This window comes from Pituophis catenifer, unplaced genomic scaffold, assembly GCF_029215685.1.
Source record: "Pituophis catenifer annectens isolate HBS135680 unplaced genomic scaffold, rPitCat1.0.hap2 SCAF_6, whole genome shotgun sequence".
NCBI lineage: Eukaryota > Metazoa > Chordata > Lepidosauria > Squamata > Colubridae > Pituophis > Pituophis catenifer.
In genome coordinates, this window is record NW_027256886.1 from 25275451 (window position 1) to 25293585 (window position 18135).

Here is an 18135-nt window from a genome sequence, read left to right on the forward strand (position 1 = left end):
GTATGTATTTTATGTTTTTATTGGTTTGTTTTAATTGAGTCCTATGGAGATAGGGCGGCATATAAGTTATATTAAATAAATAAATAAATAAAATCATCCAGAGTCATTTTAGTGGCTGGCAATGCGTTCACAAAATTAGTCATGCTTCAAGAAGCACTTTATTTTACTTTGGTCTGAAATATTATTATCTCAATTTATTATTTGTGAAAATGCCTTATATTTATACCTAAAATTAAAATGCTGAGTAAATAAGTTGTGGTATGAAACTATTCATGTGTAAAATGCAGGGGTGGGCTGCTGGGGGTTCACAGGGATTTGGGAGAACTTCTAGCTAAGATTCTATGCAGTTCGGAGAACCCCCAAATCCCACTCCTGGTTGGCCCCACTCACCCTGCCCCGCCCCTCCCAGGAGTCCCCACATGGCCCATTTTGGATGCAGGTAAGTGCAGGTCGTGCGCAGAGGCTCGGGGAGTGCGAAAACGAGCCTACCAGAAGTTCGGGAAGGCCGGAAATGGGCTCGTTTCCAGAAGGCCTCCAGAGCCTGGGGAGGCCGTTTTCGCCCTCCTGGAGGCTTGAGGAAAGCCTCTGGAGCCCGAGGAGGGCAAAAACGCTCCCACCACCGTGGTGCAGGAGGCTGACTAGGCCACGCCTACCATGGCCACACCCACCCAGCAACCGGCAGAGAACCCCTTGCTAAAATTTTTGAAACCCACCCCTGGTAAAATGCCTATTCTACTTTATATCTTGTTGAATGGATATTTATGTAGGATATATCAACTTTTGGGCATCTAAGTGAGGATTTAGCCCAAGATAAGCTACCTATAAAACCTTGGAGTAGTTTGTCAGAGCAATCTGTCAAATAGGAAGTCCTTGACTTATGACCATAATCACAGCCACCATCGTTAAACAGGTCACCATGTTACCATGCCCAATTTTGTGACCTTTTTGCAGCAGGCATTAAGTGACACCGGGGACATGAAACAAATACCACCGTTGTTAAACAAACCCATTATACCCAATGGGAGTTTAAGCACAAAAAGATTTCCCAAAAGTTATGGTCTCATGACCATGGGATACTGCAGGCGATTGTAAACGCAGGCCAGTTGCTAAGCGCCCAAAAATTCTATCAAGCGACTGGGTGGGGGCAGACATTGGGACTTGGAACCCAAGTTTTAGTTTGAGAAGGTCCATCATAAATTTGGTCACTAAGAGATTGGTTGTAAGTTGAGGACTACATGCACTATATGGTATCTGCAGTTTAGAAGGAAAAGTAAAATAGCAAATGTTCTGCTTGTTGTTAAACAGGATGGTTTTTATTCATTTAGCACATTCATAACCTACTTTCTCCTGGAAAAACCATGCCATGGTAGTCAATAATAAAATTTAAAAATAACAGTAAAATCACAATGATTAAGTATACTAAACTCACAAAACACACTATAAAAACTTCAAGCCTAAAAATATCCAAATTGTGGCTTTAAAAATTAAGATAATAATCTAAAATAAATCCTTTGAAGGTTATTAAGGTTCCTTCTCCATAATCTGTGGAGGAAGCTGCTGTTTCCGAAGTAAGACTTTCCTAACAGGTTTTGCACCTACGATATTTAATTTTGTAATCAAGAAAAATAAAGGAGATTAAGATGTCCAATAAGATTTTATAATTATGGTAGTGTATCAGCCACCATGACTATTTTACAGAGAATATTCAAATGAATATATTACTGTCTTCTGTCATCATGTTAATCCTGGATTAACATGATGGTAATAATAATGGACATGCCAACCAGAGTCTGTTATTTGAACAGATAGGTGTGGGATGTAAACATCTCTGGGGAAGTAGGGGTTATTCCAGGGGTGGAATAACCTTAGCAACTTTAAGACCTATGGACTTCAACTCTCAGAATTCCTCAACCAGCACACCCTAGATTATTGTGATGAATGACAATATTAATTTGATCTAGTCTGAGCGAGGACTTTGAGCTACAGTGGAAACTGCTGCATCCAGTGGCCTAGGCCTGAGAGTATAATTATGAATTATACTCTTAGATTCTTTTCCATTATCAGATTAAATTAAATATAGGTTTTCTATTTAGGGTTACACCTCATTTGTATTTTTACATTAATCATCCCATTTAACACTATCATTTTTTGAGATTTCCAAAGAAATAGGCCTGAAAGACAGTACCATACTATACTCTGAATCATCAGATAAAATGGACTATAATCCAGAGAAATTATAAACCAATTAATCTAGTGTCTATATTGGACAGGACATTTGAAGACACTGTCAAGCAAATAACCATATAACATGAATACTATTTATCATCTTATTTATCTTATTTATATTTGGATGTTGCACGACAGTTTCCGCAATTCCTGGAGGAAACATCTTATCTAGATCCGTTCCAGTCGGGTTTCAGGCCTGGGCACAGCACAGAAACGGCATTGGTTGCGTTGGTTGATGATCTCTGGAGGGCTCGGGACAGGGGTTGCTCCTCTGTTCTGGTCCTGTTAGACCTCTCAGCGGCTTTTGATACCATCGACCATGGTATCATGCTGCACCGGCTGGAAGAGTTGGGGGTGGGAGGCACCGTGTTACGGTGGTTCTCCTCCTTTCTCTCCGACCGGTCGCAGTTTGTGTTGGCAGGGGGGCAGAGGTCGACCTTGAGGCCTCTCATTTGTGGAGTGCCGCAGGGATCGGTCCTCTCGCCCCTTCTGTTCAACATTTATGTGAAGCCGCTGGGTGAGATCATCCGTGGCTTTGGGGTGAGATACCACCAGTACGCTGATGACACCCAGCTGTACATCTCCACCCCAGGCTACCCCAACGATGCCCTTGAAGTGATGTCCCAGTGCCTGGAGGCTGTGCGGATCTGGATGGGGAGGAACAGGCTCAAGCTCAACCCTTCCAAGACTGAGTGGCTGTGGCTCCCGGCATCCCGATATAGTCAGTTGACTCCATCACTGACTATTGGGGGCGGCCCCCACAGAGAGGGCTCGCAATCTGGGAGTCCTCCTGGATATGCAGCTGTCTTTGGAGGAACATCTGACAGCTGTAACCAGGGGGACCTTTTGTCAGGTCCGCCTGATTCGCCAGTTGCGGCCCTTTCTTGATCGGGATTCCCTGTGCACAGTCACTCATGCCCTCGTCACCTCTCGCCTTGACTACTGCAATGCTCTCTACATGGGGCTCCCCTTGAGGAGCACCCGGAGGCTCCAGCTGGTCCAGAACGCAGCAGCGCGGGTAGTGACGGGAGCAGCATGGCGCTCCCATGTAACACCGCTCCTGCGCGAGCTGCACTGGCTCCCGGTGGTCTTCCGGGTGCGCTTCAAGGTGCTGGTTATCACCTTTAAAGCGCTCCATGGCATAGGGCCTAGCTATCTTCGAGATCGCCTGCTGCTACCGACGACCTCCCATCGACCCGTGCGCTCCCACAGAGAAGGCCTCCTCGGGGTGCCATCAGCCAAACAGTGCAGGCTGGGGACCCCCAGGGGAGGGCCTTCTCTGTGGGGGCACCTACCCACTGGAATCAGCTGCCCCCAGAGATAAGGAGAATCCAAGACTTCAGTGCCTTCCGTCGTGCCCTTAAAACCTATTTTTTCAAGCAAGCCGGGCTGGCTTAAGAAGAAATTTTTAAATGTTTTAAATGTTTTAATTGGTAGTGAGTTTTAATTGGGCCAAATTTATATATCTTTTAAGTGTTTTTTAATATTTGTACTGCATGTTTTTTAATTCTGGCTGTACACCGCCCTGAGTCCTCAGGGAGAAGGGCGGTATAGAAATTCAATAATAAATAAATAAATAAATAAATAAATAAATAAATAAATAAATAAATAAATAAATAAATAAATGTTTTTACATATAAACTATATATAGTATAAAAGTTCATCAATTTGTAAACTTGAACTCATTTCTCCCTTAAAAGGTCTCTCAAGCCAGTTTAAAAGAACCATATATACATACATACATACATACATACATATATATATATATCAGTGGAAGTTCGCCAATGGAAGTGTGAAAGCACAGTCGTAGGTGGTTTGGAATTATTTTTCATTCATTTATTTAATCAATAATTTATTAGCTTTTGGTTGCCATAAAGATTAAAAACACAATAGTGGAGGATAATGTTCAGAAATAAATCTCAGCAACATACAATTATATTATCCCCACAAAATTCACTACATGGCTTAGTTATTACTTATTCCAATAAAAAGGGTACCTTTTTTTCAAGATCCAGAGATAATTATTTCAAATGAAATAATCAATTTTTGAAACCAAAATATTTTCCCCCAGTACTTGATAAACCAGACAACTACCATGTTTCTCAGAAAATAAGACCGAGTCTTATTTTCTTTTAGACTTGAAAATAAGCACTCGGGCTTATTCTTGAGGCAGTCTTACTTTTTTTGAGGTGCAGCAGGCCAGACTCAAGGCTTTTTGGCTTGCAGGAGGAAAATGGGGAGGGGGATTTTGCTGCCTGTCATCCTTCCCTCAGTCTGTGCTGAGCTTGAGGAATGGATGACAGGCAGAAAAATCCCACTCCCCATTTGGCTCCGGCGAGGCAAAAAGCCTCCTGCGACCCTCCCAAAAAGTCGGACAAAGCAAAGCAGCGGGCCGCGGAGCTGCTGGCTTCAGGAAAGCAGCCCAAGAAGCAGAAGCGCTGAGCCCAGAAAGAGAAGGGCAAAGCGATATTTGTGCTGCCCCAGGGGGCCAGCAGGCTGCAACTGCAGCCGGACAGCTGCCTGCGCCCACGCCACCACTCGTGCTGGCTGTGCCCATCCCCCCCTGTCTTATTTTCAGGGTAGGGGTAATATTAGGCCCACCCTGAAAATTAGGTTTGGGCTTATTATTGAGGTGGGTTGTCTTTTCAGAGAAACACAGTAGTTTCATAGCAGTATTAATGTAACAGAGAGAAGGTTGTTGTCTATAAAAAAGACACATTAGCCAATGATATTCACAGGAACAAACCAATCTTCAGATGTATTTCTGAACTTGATTTTAATGGTGTTTTCTGTAGATTCTTTTAGTGTTTGAGGGAAGCCTGATAAGCATCACATTGATATTTATATTTGTCTTACATTCATAATTGACCTAGGTCCATTGAGGCAAGTAATATACTGAATATTTTTGTGTGCTAGCAGCTTATTGGGGGTGCTGTTTTACCAAGACTATACTAGCCTTCTGATATGACATGTCTTTACTTGCTTGGTACTTTTTTTTTTAACTAAGTTTTAATCACAGAAGACATTCAGTCATTTATCCCAAACAACTCTCTAGCACATAAAGTGGAGAAAAAACTTGCTAACGAGTAAATGCTGAGCTCTTTGAGTAAGTGTTTAAAATAAGAATTTTGTTAGTTGTTAAAGGCACGAAACAGGTATTGCCTGTTCATTTTATCTGTGGCAAGCACCTAACATGTCATTAGGTTTGATAAATTAGGGCTTTATCAAATCATCTTTTCTATCTTGGGGTCACAGTACTGGGGAGAAAAAAAATGGTATTTTCCTCATTGTTGCTCCCACCAAGTCTTTCTTTATGATTTTACATCACCGTTTCATTTGTATGTCTATTTTTGGTGCAAGCCCAGAGAAATGATCTGAATGCTCTCTATGTAGTTCAATCTACATAACTTGTCAGGCTGGATTGGTGGAACCTTAATAAAGAATGACTAGGGTAGAAGGCATGCTGATCTCAGTATTGTGAACGAAAATATGAACATAAATTTAGTAAGGCATTTTTTTTCTTTCATTTTAGGGGTGAGCAATCTGCAATCCGTAGAGCTATTGAAATAATTTCTGTCCTACCTCCCCCAAAGCTGTTAAGAGTTCTCTGTTGTTTCTATAGCCAGCTGTTTAGAAAAAAAAGAATGGTAGAAGAAAAACGGCTGTCAGAGCATGTGGGTGTTCTTAATAATTTTTGGCCTGTAGTTCACCTAAGCTCTATGCAGAGAGTGCCATCCATCCCAGAGGGAATGCAAACCTTAATGGAGAAAAAGATGTCTATCTTTTGCTTTAAAGCCTGGGTGTGATTTTCAAAAAGGGAAGGGCATTTCTTACGGAATAATTAAACTGGTCCTCTCCAACCTAGAAATTATGGGAATTGTAGTCACAGAACATCAACCAAATGTTCTTTTTTATTATACATTTTATTTTGGATTTGGTAAGAGGAAAACATAAGAGTCTGCTTTTTAAAAGATGGGTTTAAGCCCAGTTTTATTCAATAAATTAATAAGAAATCATATTCCTTGAGCCACATGGATTCTGGTTTCAGTTTAAAGGCTAATGCCCTTGTATAGTTCGTTAGTAAAGTTATTTATACACTTTCTTTCTGGATCGTCAAGAATCATATTAGTTTGCCATGGGCATCTCTTAAGCTAACCTACACCACTACTTTGAGTGAATATAATAATAGATCCTTCTGAACATTATAAGTTACAGTTTTTTTCAGGAGATAATCAAGGAGAGAAGCAACCTGGAATTGAGGAGAAACTTCCTAACAGTGAGGATAATTAACCAATGGAACAGCTTGCCTTCAGAAGTTGTGGATGCTTCATCACTGGAGGTTTTTAAGAAGAGACTGGACACTGCTTGAACAGGGGGCTGGATTAGAAGACCTCCAAGGTCCCCTTCCAGTTCTATTCTGATTCATGTAACCACTAATGGAATTTTTATAGAATTTCTCCAGATTACAATTCCTATTTTTTTATTTTTATTTTTTTTTGTGGAAATTATCAAATATTTACAATAGTGATAACTGGTGCCAGCATGCTTGGACATTTGTACATAATCTGGTTTCTGGAAGAGGCCTCTCACCATATTTTTGTTTATACAAACCACCATTGCATTCCCACAGTGTCTTGGTGTGTCTACCTGTAGTGTCAACCATGTAAAAATGCTTTGATATGCATCATATTAAAAAAGGTTGACTAAAGGCTGTATTGTTGAGGGTCTTCTTGAAACCAGAGTCAGTTCTATTAATAAAAGGAAATAGAAATAATGTTCTTGAGCCAATTTTAATTTCTTATAGCTACCTGCACACACATGTACAATTTCTGGATGTGTTTTCTTTAGAGGAATCCCATTGAAATACTAATCAGGTCTGGCCTGAGTTAACTTCTAAGTCCAAAGAAATTTGATCAGGTGGCACTACTGTTTATATTATATTATATTATATTATATTATATTATATTATATTATATTATATTATATTATATTATATTATATTATATTATATTATATTATATTATATTATATTATATTATTATATTATATTATATTATATTATATTATATTATATTATATTATATTATATTATATTATATTATATTATATTATATTATATTATATTATATTATATTATATTATATTATATTATATTATATTATATTATTATATTATATTATTATTATTATATCATATTACATCATATTATATATATATTACTGATAATATTATAAACAATGCATGTAATTATGTATATATAAATGCCTGAGTTCCTCCTGCAATTTATAATTAGAGGTGATATCTCTGGTTTGTTATGAGATTGAAATACTATAAACAAAAAGAATGAGAGAGTGCTTACTTAAAATTTCAGAAAAGTATTTTAATTCTGGCATAACAGCCAATGATACATTACTTGTCTGTTCTTGACAATCTAGAGTGGGAAATATTGTATTTTCCTTCTGAGAGGGGGCAGTTCTCTATATAGATAAATAGCAAAGATTAGCTCCTAAATTGACTGAATTTGAATGCCTTTCATAGTCAAAGGTGTGGCTACAAGGCCTGGAGGCCCATGATCCAGAGCAGGCTAAAGCTTGCCTTGCAAAACTAACACCATTAGGGAACCAGACAATGCCGGTTCCCTTCTTATCTCAGCAATGATAGATAAAGTCTTGAGGAAAGGAGAAAGGAGTTTGAACTTTGTTGAAAGGTCAGCAAAATACACCATATGGAATAAAAGGACTTGGGTTCTAAAGAATATGCAGGTTGTGGCATATCTGTTAATAGATGTCCAGGATGCAGCTAAATAGGTATTTCACAGATTAGTTTCTAGAAGAAGTCATTTCTCAAGTCTACTTTCTTTCCTCATAACTTGTTCAGTTGCCATTTACAATTCTGTTGTGAATCTCCTATGATTCTGTATCCAATATGAACTGCAGGATTTGTTAGAAATTGTAATGTCCTATATTAATAGTATTATACGGCTTCTGAAAGATTGCATTTTATGGTGTCCAAATGATCATATGCTTGGCATATTGTATAATTGATTTTTAAAAAAAAAAAAACACCTGCAAAACAGACTTTCCCAATATTGTACACTATTATTAGTACATTTAGATGTACAATGTACATCTAATATCACACAGGATAAAACTTGGGCTAAACTTCAAGGGATAATTTGATTTTTAAATGGCATTAAGTGAATTACTGTTTTACACACAAAACACGCTAGCACAAAGACAAATATTAATATGATGAAGTAGGAAAAACTTATCATGAAATAAAATCTGGAAAGTGGGGGGGAGGGAGGAAAAACTGATATTTCTTGGGGAGATATGTAGTTGTAAGATCAGGGCAATTACTGTTTTATTTAGATGATAACAATGCTACAGTAATAGACCTCATAATGTTTAATAGTAACCATGTAGCAATGGTACTGGTTGACCGGATATTCTACAGGACAATGTACGGTAAGCTATCACCCTTCAAAGAGCAGTAAATGACTGAGAACATGTAGGTTGCTGGACCTGATGAGTCATCAATTTCTCACATGGTCTAAAACTGGCTTTCTTTGATTCAGCTCAGCCATAAAATCCATTCTCTTCTCTGTCCTCAGAACACAAAACTCTGTATTAGAAAAGCTAACATGTACCTCTATAATATTGTGCTAAACAAAAATACTAGATTTGCAGATCCAGGCATGGTTTATAATTGTCTGTCTGTCCGTCCATCCATCCATCCATCCATCCATCCATCCATCTATCTATCTATCTATCTATCCAGTGTTTTATTCAGGTTTTCACATCTAGGTATGCAGATGACACAATAAAATTAAGTGGCAAAATAGAAACCTGTCCATGTGGATTAGTAGTCCTTATCCAACCGAATTTTACTATATAGGCAGTGATGGAATTCAGCCAGTTTGCACCTATTCGGTAGAACCAGTTGTTAGCTTTCTAAACAGTTCAGAGAACCAGTTGTTGGAAGAAATCTTACTTTGTTTTTTTCCCACTTTACAAGGCTAATCCTGTAAGGAAGGAAACATTCTGGTGTTATTTCTAGCCTAATCTTTATTGCCCTGCTTATAGAAACTGCCTCTCTGGTTAACCCTTATTACATTGTAACAGCTAAGATAAAGTGCCCATCAACGTGAGTGACATTGAGTTTGGCCATGTCCACACGGTCACATGACCAATGAGCCATGCCTACCCAGCTGGTCATTAGGACAGGGAACTGGTTGTTAAATTATTTGAATCCCACCACTGTATATAGGGATAGAAAAATTATACAGTTCAGATGAATTAGCTTACCAAAATTTACATGGAGAAATTATTTTGCTCGAGGAAGAAGGCAAGATTCTTCCTGCTCCTGTTAACTGACTGGGAAACAGTCTGTCTCAGCAAGAATGCACTCAAAGTGAGAGGATAAGTTCCCATTTCAAATTCCATAATTTATTATGCGACTTCAAAAATGCCAGTGAATATATGAGCTTACAAGTGGAATGCAAATACTCCAAAAGGAAATTTAGCTTCACATAGGAGTTTAGAAACTGGTCTCAAACATTCTTAACCCTTTAGGTCAGGGTTTCTCAACCTTGGGAACTTTAAGATGTGTGGATTTCAACTCCCAGAATTCCCCATAAAGCATGGAGTTGAAATCCACACATCTTAAAGTTCCCAACGTTGAAAAACCCTATTCTAGGCACCTTTCCCAATCCATTTATTATTTTATTTTATTATTTTTTAAAGTTATATGCCACTCATCTTGCCAAAAACAGCCCTATTGTTCCTGTCTTCCCCCCAAATATAAGAGAAGTTGGCATCTAGTGGAAGATAGGAAAGGCTAATCTAAAAAGATCCCAGATCCTAAAGACTCCATAATTAGTCTTTTAATTGTGATGTCCAAAGTTGAGGTGCACAATGGCCTCTCTTTTCTCTCTTCATTAACTTGTAGTAACAATGCTTGTTATATCTTCTAGGTAGTTGCCACAAACTACCACCTAGCCTCAACTCCATAAGTTGGCCCAAAAGTATAGTATTGATGGTATTGAAAGCTGTCTAACGTTCAAAAAGAGCAAGGATAGATGCACTACCTTCCCCCTGATCTTACTTCACCTTTCCTTTGCTTTACAGACCTGTGGAGGTTGAAAATACGCGGATTGGTCATGAAATTACTTTTTCATCATCATTGTAAACAGTCACTAAATGAGGCAGTTTGCTTTGAATCAAAATATAAAAAAGAAATCCTTCTGTTTTACTTTCTTACTGTAGCTTTCTTGTCTATAGAAATATATTTTCCACTTCTCTAAGACCAACCGAAATAGAAATGTTAATTTTAAACCAGTACTAGTGTTTAAAAATAAGTTAGTTTTCCACCTTATGAAGTCAAGTAGCATTTGCTAACTAGAGCTTTTCTTTGAATTCCTTGAAGCTGAGCACACTAATAAAAATGCCACAATAAAGCCATCCCTCTGTAGAGACTTTCTTGTCATGTTCTTGAATGAAGTTGAAAGGCTTTCTTTTCGCCATAATGGTACTAGAAGGACAAGCTTAAGTTTCTATCTTAAAGCAAGTTCAACATTTAATGTTGATACAGAACATTCCTCTCTCTCTTTCTCAAATGCAGCTGTAACATTTTAGATCCTTACAAGCTCTACATAATTTTAATATCTTTGCATGCTCACTAGATATGTTTTGAATCACAGTTCTATTAATTTCCTTATTTGTAACTCTGAACAACAGCAATGCATTGCTTGTACAGTAGGAATTGCACTGCATATTTTTGAGGGCTATCCAGAATATGGTTGAAAACCAAAACCTTGCTGATATAAGCGTGGTCATGTACTAGTTAAATGCAATGATTTGCATGAAAGAAGAGCCATCACAGATCAAAAGAGGTTCATTCACTTAGTAGGACTTTTCAGTAGAAGCAGTTTGTGTGCTTAACAGTGTGTCATTGGGTTGACTGATAGAGGGTAATGAAGTTTCTGCATATAAAATATAAGAACCACAATTTATTCACCTTCAGATTTTTCACTACTAAATCAAGGATTTAAAAAGTTTATGTTTAATTTAAAAGCAGAAAATCTTATGGGTCATATAGCTACACCAATTGCTATTGAAAAACCTGAGAGCAATGTTCACATTTTTAGGCAACCATGAAAATCATTTTAATGATTTTCATATTAGGTTGTAATTTGGTAATAGAGCATGCCAAAGGAAAATGCTTTAGCCTGGGGAAATTGGACACACCTATTTGAAACTTTAGTTGAGGGGTGTCCAACTTTGGCAACTTTAAGACTTGTGAACTTCAACTCCCAGAATTCCCCAGCCAATATGGCTTTCAGGAATTCTGGGAGTTGAAATTCACAGGTCTTAAAGTTGCCAAGGTTGGATACCCCTGATCTAGATATTGCTACTTATTAGTAAGAATTAGACTTCAAACCCTCATTTCTTCCAGAAGTGTTGGGCTCAGTCATCCCATGTGAAGGGTACTAAGTTCGGAAAGGCTGGTGTGGAAATGGATTAATGATCTGGTTTCATATATAGTAGCTTCCTATGTTCAATATTCAGCTCTGCATAGAACAGCTACCTTGAGTAAAATCACAAGAAGATTTTACCAATTGGATGGCATTTAGATATTGGATGCCCTTTGGCTGGTAAGTCAAATATTATCAAGTGACATCTGATGATGCAATCTTTATAATGTTTTTTTTAAGTAATGTTTTCTTCTTCCTTTTGTTTCCCCTTTTCCTTTCTTAAATATTTTACCTATTTCAAATTTATTTAAACTCTTTTTGAAATTTCAAGTACAAGGGCTTTATCTAAGCCTAAGAGAATACCTTTTAAGTGAATTGCTTGGATTTAGTGAAAAATGGCCCAGCTTTAAACGAGAATGCTGTAATTCATTCCAATTTTGTTTTGCCCTTAAATATTAAACATATTGCTATTAATTCATGCTAATTAATACAAATATCAGTCAGTCATCTTTTGAGGGGTACAACAGATCCCTCTTTACTAATATTTGATCAGATTTTACCAATATTTTTGACCAGACAATTATCCAGTCAGTGTTTTGGGGCAAAGGAAGAGAATCCATTGCTAAGAGCTGCATCTGGTGCTGGACAAAAGAACTGCAAGCCGTGTGCCCTGTCCTGTGCTCTTAAGATAGCAAGGATCAACCTGTGACTCCAAAGTTTCTTTCTTGTAGCCCCAGAGTTTCTTGCTGTAATTGGTAGAACAATTTTTTGCCCCAACAAGGAAAGAAAGACATTACTATTGTAGCATAATCTCTAACATCTGATTAACGTAATGATAGAAAACAAAGGAATTCCTCAAACTCACAATAAAGAAAAAAAAAGTTCCAATCCCTTCCATTTGCATCACCACCCATCCCTGTTGCCTTGGGCTCTTTCAAAATGTTAAATATTGCCCTCAGCCACCAAAAGGTTTCATCTCAAACCTCCACCAAAAGGTTTCACCTGACTTAAGAAAGGATTTAGGGTGGCATAGAGATAACTCTATTGTTAAACAGTCACACAACATCTGCCAATCAAAGGAGAGAACAATACAATCTTCAGTCTTCTCAGACACTATAATGTCTTGGGCTCAACCTGCCCAGCCTTGTTTCACTGTTTTTTTTTGTCTTTGATCTGCATGAAAATCTAGATGATGTTGTGAGCTCCTTCTCTCCAGTTTATCTCTTCTTTCATAAAAGCAGAAATCCACCTCCCATTTTCATGGGATTGTGGTTTCCTTACATTTCAAGAGAAGGCACTTTAGGGCCTCTTTATTTTGGAGATAGTTGTTATCAAGGCTCATAGTTATATGAAAGGACAAGAAGCAGATGGCAGGACTCTCCCTTTAGGGCTGGGCATCTTTGATGGCTACATTTGAAAGCGATAGAGAATTGACTGACAAAACAAACAAGGGGAAAACCAGAGTCTGCAGTTCCCTTGATTCTAATTTTGTGAACAAGAAGGCAACTGCTGCAGCAGGGAGTGTTGTGACAAATGTGTTTCCCAAAAGAGCAGATAACACTTGGCACTCTGATATTTACAACATGCCAATAACAGGAGGGAGAATAGAGCATGGTGGAAACAATAGGTGCCTATTTCAGTGGCAGGCTTATTAAAATAAACAACTTCACTTGTTGTCATTGTCATTTCTTAGAAGAGCTCATTGCTTTGTTCATATGTTGAAGTAATTCATACATTTTTCATATCTTAAATTACAAGTTTATCCAGTAAAAGAAGTTTCCATTTATTTTGAGTCAGATTTAGTCATTTATTAGATGCTCATCTTGCAGCTAACAAAATGAGGATCATATATGTATTTAACAGGTGTTAAAGACATTGTACCTATATATGATAATAAAATAAATACATGTGTTCCTCACTTTTTGTACTGCTATGAAAATAGACCATATCAGATTATAACCAGTTACATTAGTTGAATTTAGTTCCCACTGATATAAATGTAAAGTTCATTTTAGTATTGATTTTACTGTGTCAAAAAATTTTAAAAATGGAACTTGAATGTAATCCATGGGCTGGATTCACATGTTTCACTATGCCATAATATGTTTTGTCTGATTTGTCTGGTTTGTGATTACTACATAAATGAACCCTATGATTTATAAATCATACCTTGCAGGATGTACAAGCTCAGCTAATTATGGCTTAGACAAAAAAAAAAAGCAGTGATGTCATATAGTAGTATGGTATATGAATTAGATTCTAGGGTGGTTTAATTTTTGTTCATTTTCAGCAACTTTTCTACACTACAATATATGTTAAACTACAGCATTCATAGTTTCTAAATATCTTGAACAATTGTGGGAGACGATACCCAACATACGTAGAAGCATCAAAGATGTTTCAGTATTTTGTTTATAGAAAACAAAAGAACTTAGATGTTTAGACAGCACAGAGTTGAAAAGAAGAGGAAAAAATGCTTAAATAATATAGAAGAGAAACAAGTGTTGGAAAGCAAAACTAGAATTGAGAGTAACCTTGAAGTCAGGAAATGACTCACTAGATGAAAGGGAGGGTAAGTGATACAGAAAAATTGAAAGTGGCTGCAGAGTTGAAAATCTGGGATAAAGGTGAAGCTAAATTTTCAGAGTTTTTAAAAGTTACATCAGAATCTCTGCCACTTCATATGCTAACATTTTATTATTTATTTTATTTATTTTCATTACTATTCATACCAATTTTATTATCTTTATTATTATTCTTACTCATAAGAAAAAAATTAAAAGTATTCATTGGGTTTTTTTTAAATAATCCAGTTGATGCCTGCAAGCTTACAATGATGAAGAAAAGAAAGAAAGCACAAGCAAAAATGAAGAGCAGTACAATGAATTTGTCATGGATGTCTTTTTTCTTGAGGACATTCTGATCTGTCCCTTCACCTTAAATAGTAGGCAGAGCTAGAGGACTCTGATGGTACTTTCTGTGAGAGGAGATAGCTCCACCTCCAGTTTTGGAATGCTAAGCTAGAAGGAAGACTCAAACCCACCTGAGAAAGATAAAAATAAATAATAGATACAAGTGGTAACTGAAATGAATATCATGTTAGGGGCACAGTGCCTGGGTGGGTTGGGTGCCTTGTTTCTGATACAGAAAAAGGACCTTCAGTGTTAAGTTTTCTGCAGCAGTCAGACTTAGGAATTCTTAGTTTGGTAATATCCTGGAGAAAGCCTAATTTTTGCCAGGAGCTATTTTCTGTACAAGTAGTCCTCAACTTACAACAGTTCATTTAGTGAGTGTTCAAAATTACAACAGCATTGAAAAAGGGAACTTATGTTTTCACACTTAAGCCATTGCAGCATCCCAGGGTCACATGATCAAAATTCAGATGCTTGGCAATTGACTCATATTTATGACTGCTGCAGTGTCCTAGGGTCATGCGATCACCTTTTATGAAATTTTGACAAGCAAAGTCAACGGGGAAGCCAGATTCACTTAACAACTGTGTAACTAACTTAAAAGCTGCAGTTATTCACATAACAACTGTGAAAAAGAAAGGTCGTAAAATCAGGCAAAATTCACTTAACAAATGTTTTGCTGGGCAACAGAAATGTTGGACTGAATTGTGGTCATAAGTTGAGGACTACCTGTAGTACTTTACTGCTTACTGCTGTTACTACGAAACAAAATCATACCAATTTGAATGCCAGGTTTGTGAAGTATTCCAGACAGGGAGCACAGCCAGATGAACTAATCCTACCTTGGGAGACAGGGGGAAGAGCCACAGCCAGGGCAACAGATAAGAGCCGAGGTGGCGCAGTGGTTAGAGTGCAGTACTGCAGCTACTTCCGCTGACTGCTAGTTCAGCAGATCAGTGGATCAAATCTCACCAGCTCAAGGTTGACTCAGCCTTCCATCCTTCCGAGGTGGGTAAAATGAGGACCCAGATTGTTGGAGGCAATATGCTATTTAGTATACTGTCTTTGGTGTAAGCCGCCCAGAGTCCTTGGAGAGTGGGCGGCATAGAAATATGAATTAAAAAATAAAAAAAATAAGTGGCCACTGCCTGCACAGGCATGTGGATATGGCAAACATTTCAAGAGGGACCCCTGTTAGTTTCTTCAGCTGTAAAGGCAATGGGAAGAAAAATGTACTTTCAGACTTGCAAGATTCTGTTAATGTACCTTGGAATAAAACAGAGCTCGTTCTTCTGGGTGTACTACCTGTATGCACTACCTGGCTTGCAAAGCTGATATTGATGTTGGCATGGTTTGTTTCTTTTAAACTTATCTATATGAAATCATGTATGCAATTGGTAGAAGCTCCTCAGGGTACTAAAATAGAAAAAAAAGGCCTTGCTAAATCTCCAGGTGTGTAATTGAAACTAGCTGTTACAAGTAGCCAGCTATATGTGTACCCAAGTTGGAAGGCAGATTGGAATTGGGAACAGAATCATCTTTTCTGAGAGGGATTACCATCAGAGCTACTTCTGGAATGAGTGGAAGGGAACTATCCCACTATAGAATTCATTGACTCTACTATAGGAAAATAATGTAAAAAACAAGTTCAAAGGATATCTACATATTTGGAGACAGGATATTCTAAAGAAAAAGATTTGGAAAAGGAGAAAATAATAAAATAATGAAAATATTTCAGACTGTACAAAGACTAGTAATGAATGCAATAAAGGTTAGTACTTTTAGGTAAATAGAAAATTAACTTTTGCAAGGTTCAAGAATTCTCAGATGTCTCAAGAACTTCACCCTTGAAATTTTTCCAGAGTTTGCATATTCCTATCTTTGTTTGCAAGACCAAATCCAATAATAGGGAGATATTCAAATGTAGCTGAGTAATTTGAATAGACAGATTGATGGGTTCTTTGGAGAATAGCCTTGAAGGTAAATGTTGAATTTGGCATATTGTTTATTCATCTCAAAAACAGATATTTTATCAGGTCCCTGATGGTAGTAAAATAATATGACAGAAGAGTGAACAAATAGCAATGTTAGATACTTATATGTGTTAATATTGCGATGCCAACAAAAAGTAGGGAGGCAGACTAATAGATAACATAAACAAATGAGCAACGTAATTAAAATTAGGATTGGAATAATCTTAATAACTCCCAACTTTCTCTTTTGTAGCCACATAGAGAAAATTACAACTTGGCAAGATCCTCGAAAAACTATGACCCAGCCATTAAATCACATGAGCCATCATCCTTCAACCACTTCCACCCCAGTATCACAACGTTCAATGGCCATGTCGCAACCCAACCTCGGTGAGTAATAGGAAAAGGAACAAGAGTTCCAAATAATTGTGACCTTCTTCTAATCTCTTTTATTGACAAACAATATAATTGTTGACTGTGCATAATGATGAATAAACTTTGGGAACTAAGTCCAACAATTAGAGTGAGTTGGAAAATACAGAAGCTTCTCGAGGAATATCCAAGATCCTTGTGGAAATCTTTTGGGCCTAGCAAGTTCTTGTTCATTTAACTGTATCAAATATACTATTTGTTGAGGAAATTAATCTGTGAACATCTGTTTCACTTGTGTCTCATCTGGGAATGTCTTATAGACACTTTTACAATATTTAAAATGAATTTGTTTTTGTTTGAAAAGTTAAGTTTGTATTGTCTACTTGGTAGTTAACTGTACTTAAAAGAAACATTTATTTAACTCCAACTAACTCCATGCTTAATTGAAATAACTCATATTAATACAATTGAAGCTACTTCTGTTCAGGCATGCATAAAATTGTGCTGCATTCTTTTATCATTGTAATTAAAAATTATGGTGAACTAGGATCTGAAATAGATATTTCAGTTCTGGCTAAGATGGAGCCTGTTGTTTATTTACTTGTTTGTTTGTTTATATTTCCTATTTTTTAACTGCCCATCTCCCTCAGATCTGTGGAGTAATTAATACAGTATCTATTATAATTCTAATACTAAATTGTGATTAAAACTGATAAGAAAAAACAATAAGAAAAAAAAGAGGGAATACATATTTAAATATAAAGCATGCCTTTTACTGAGTTTGATTATTATCTCATATTTATCTCATATATTTGTAAAGATTGGCAATGAATAAAAATTTTCCACAAATAGTCTTTCCCCAGCCATAGCTGGCAATACTACTGATTTGCTCTGAATCCTGTTACATGTTCAAAATTATTATTTTTTCTTTTTGTGTGTCTGAGTTTCTAATTGCAAATTATATTTCCCCCGAACTTTGATAGCACATGTTAGTCCCAGACATGTAGCACCTTTATGTAGCCAAAGGAAAAAGAATGGTTTTGGTTCAAATTTGAAGGTTAAAAAGCAGGGTTTTTTTAGACCAGCCCATGAGTTCCTGAAACCATGCCTGCTGAGCCAACATTTTTGCAGACAACACAGATGGGATGGAATGGAAGTTGGATAAGGAGTCAGATCT

General features: G+C 37.2%; 1 protein-coding gene across 1 annotated transcript in view; it reads left to right on the forward strand.

Moving 5' to 3' along the window:
- Positions 1-18135, forward strand: part of WWTR1 (WW domain containing transcription regulator 1) — an 88390-nt gene that overhangs the window by 40791 nt on the left and 29464 nt on the right. The window contains exon 2 of the mRNA XM_070945219.1: positions 16840-16976. Within this exon, the coding sequence (XP_070801320.1) occupies positions 16840-16976 (137 nt within the window). The remainder of the gene's footprint in view (positions 1-16839; positions 16977-18135) is intronic.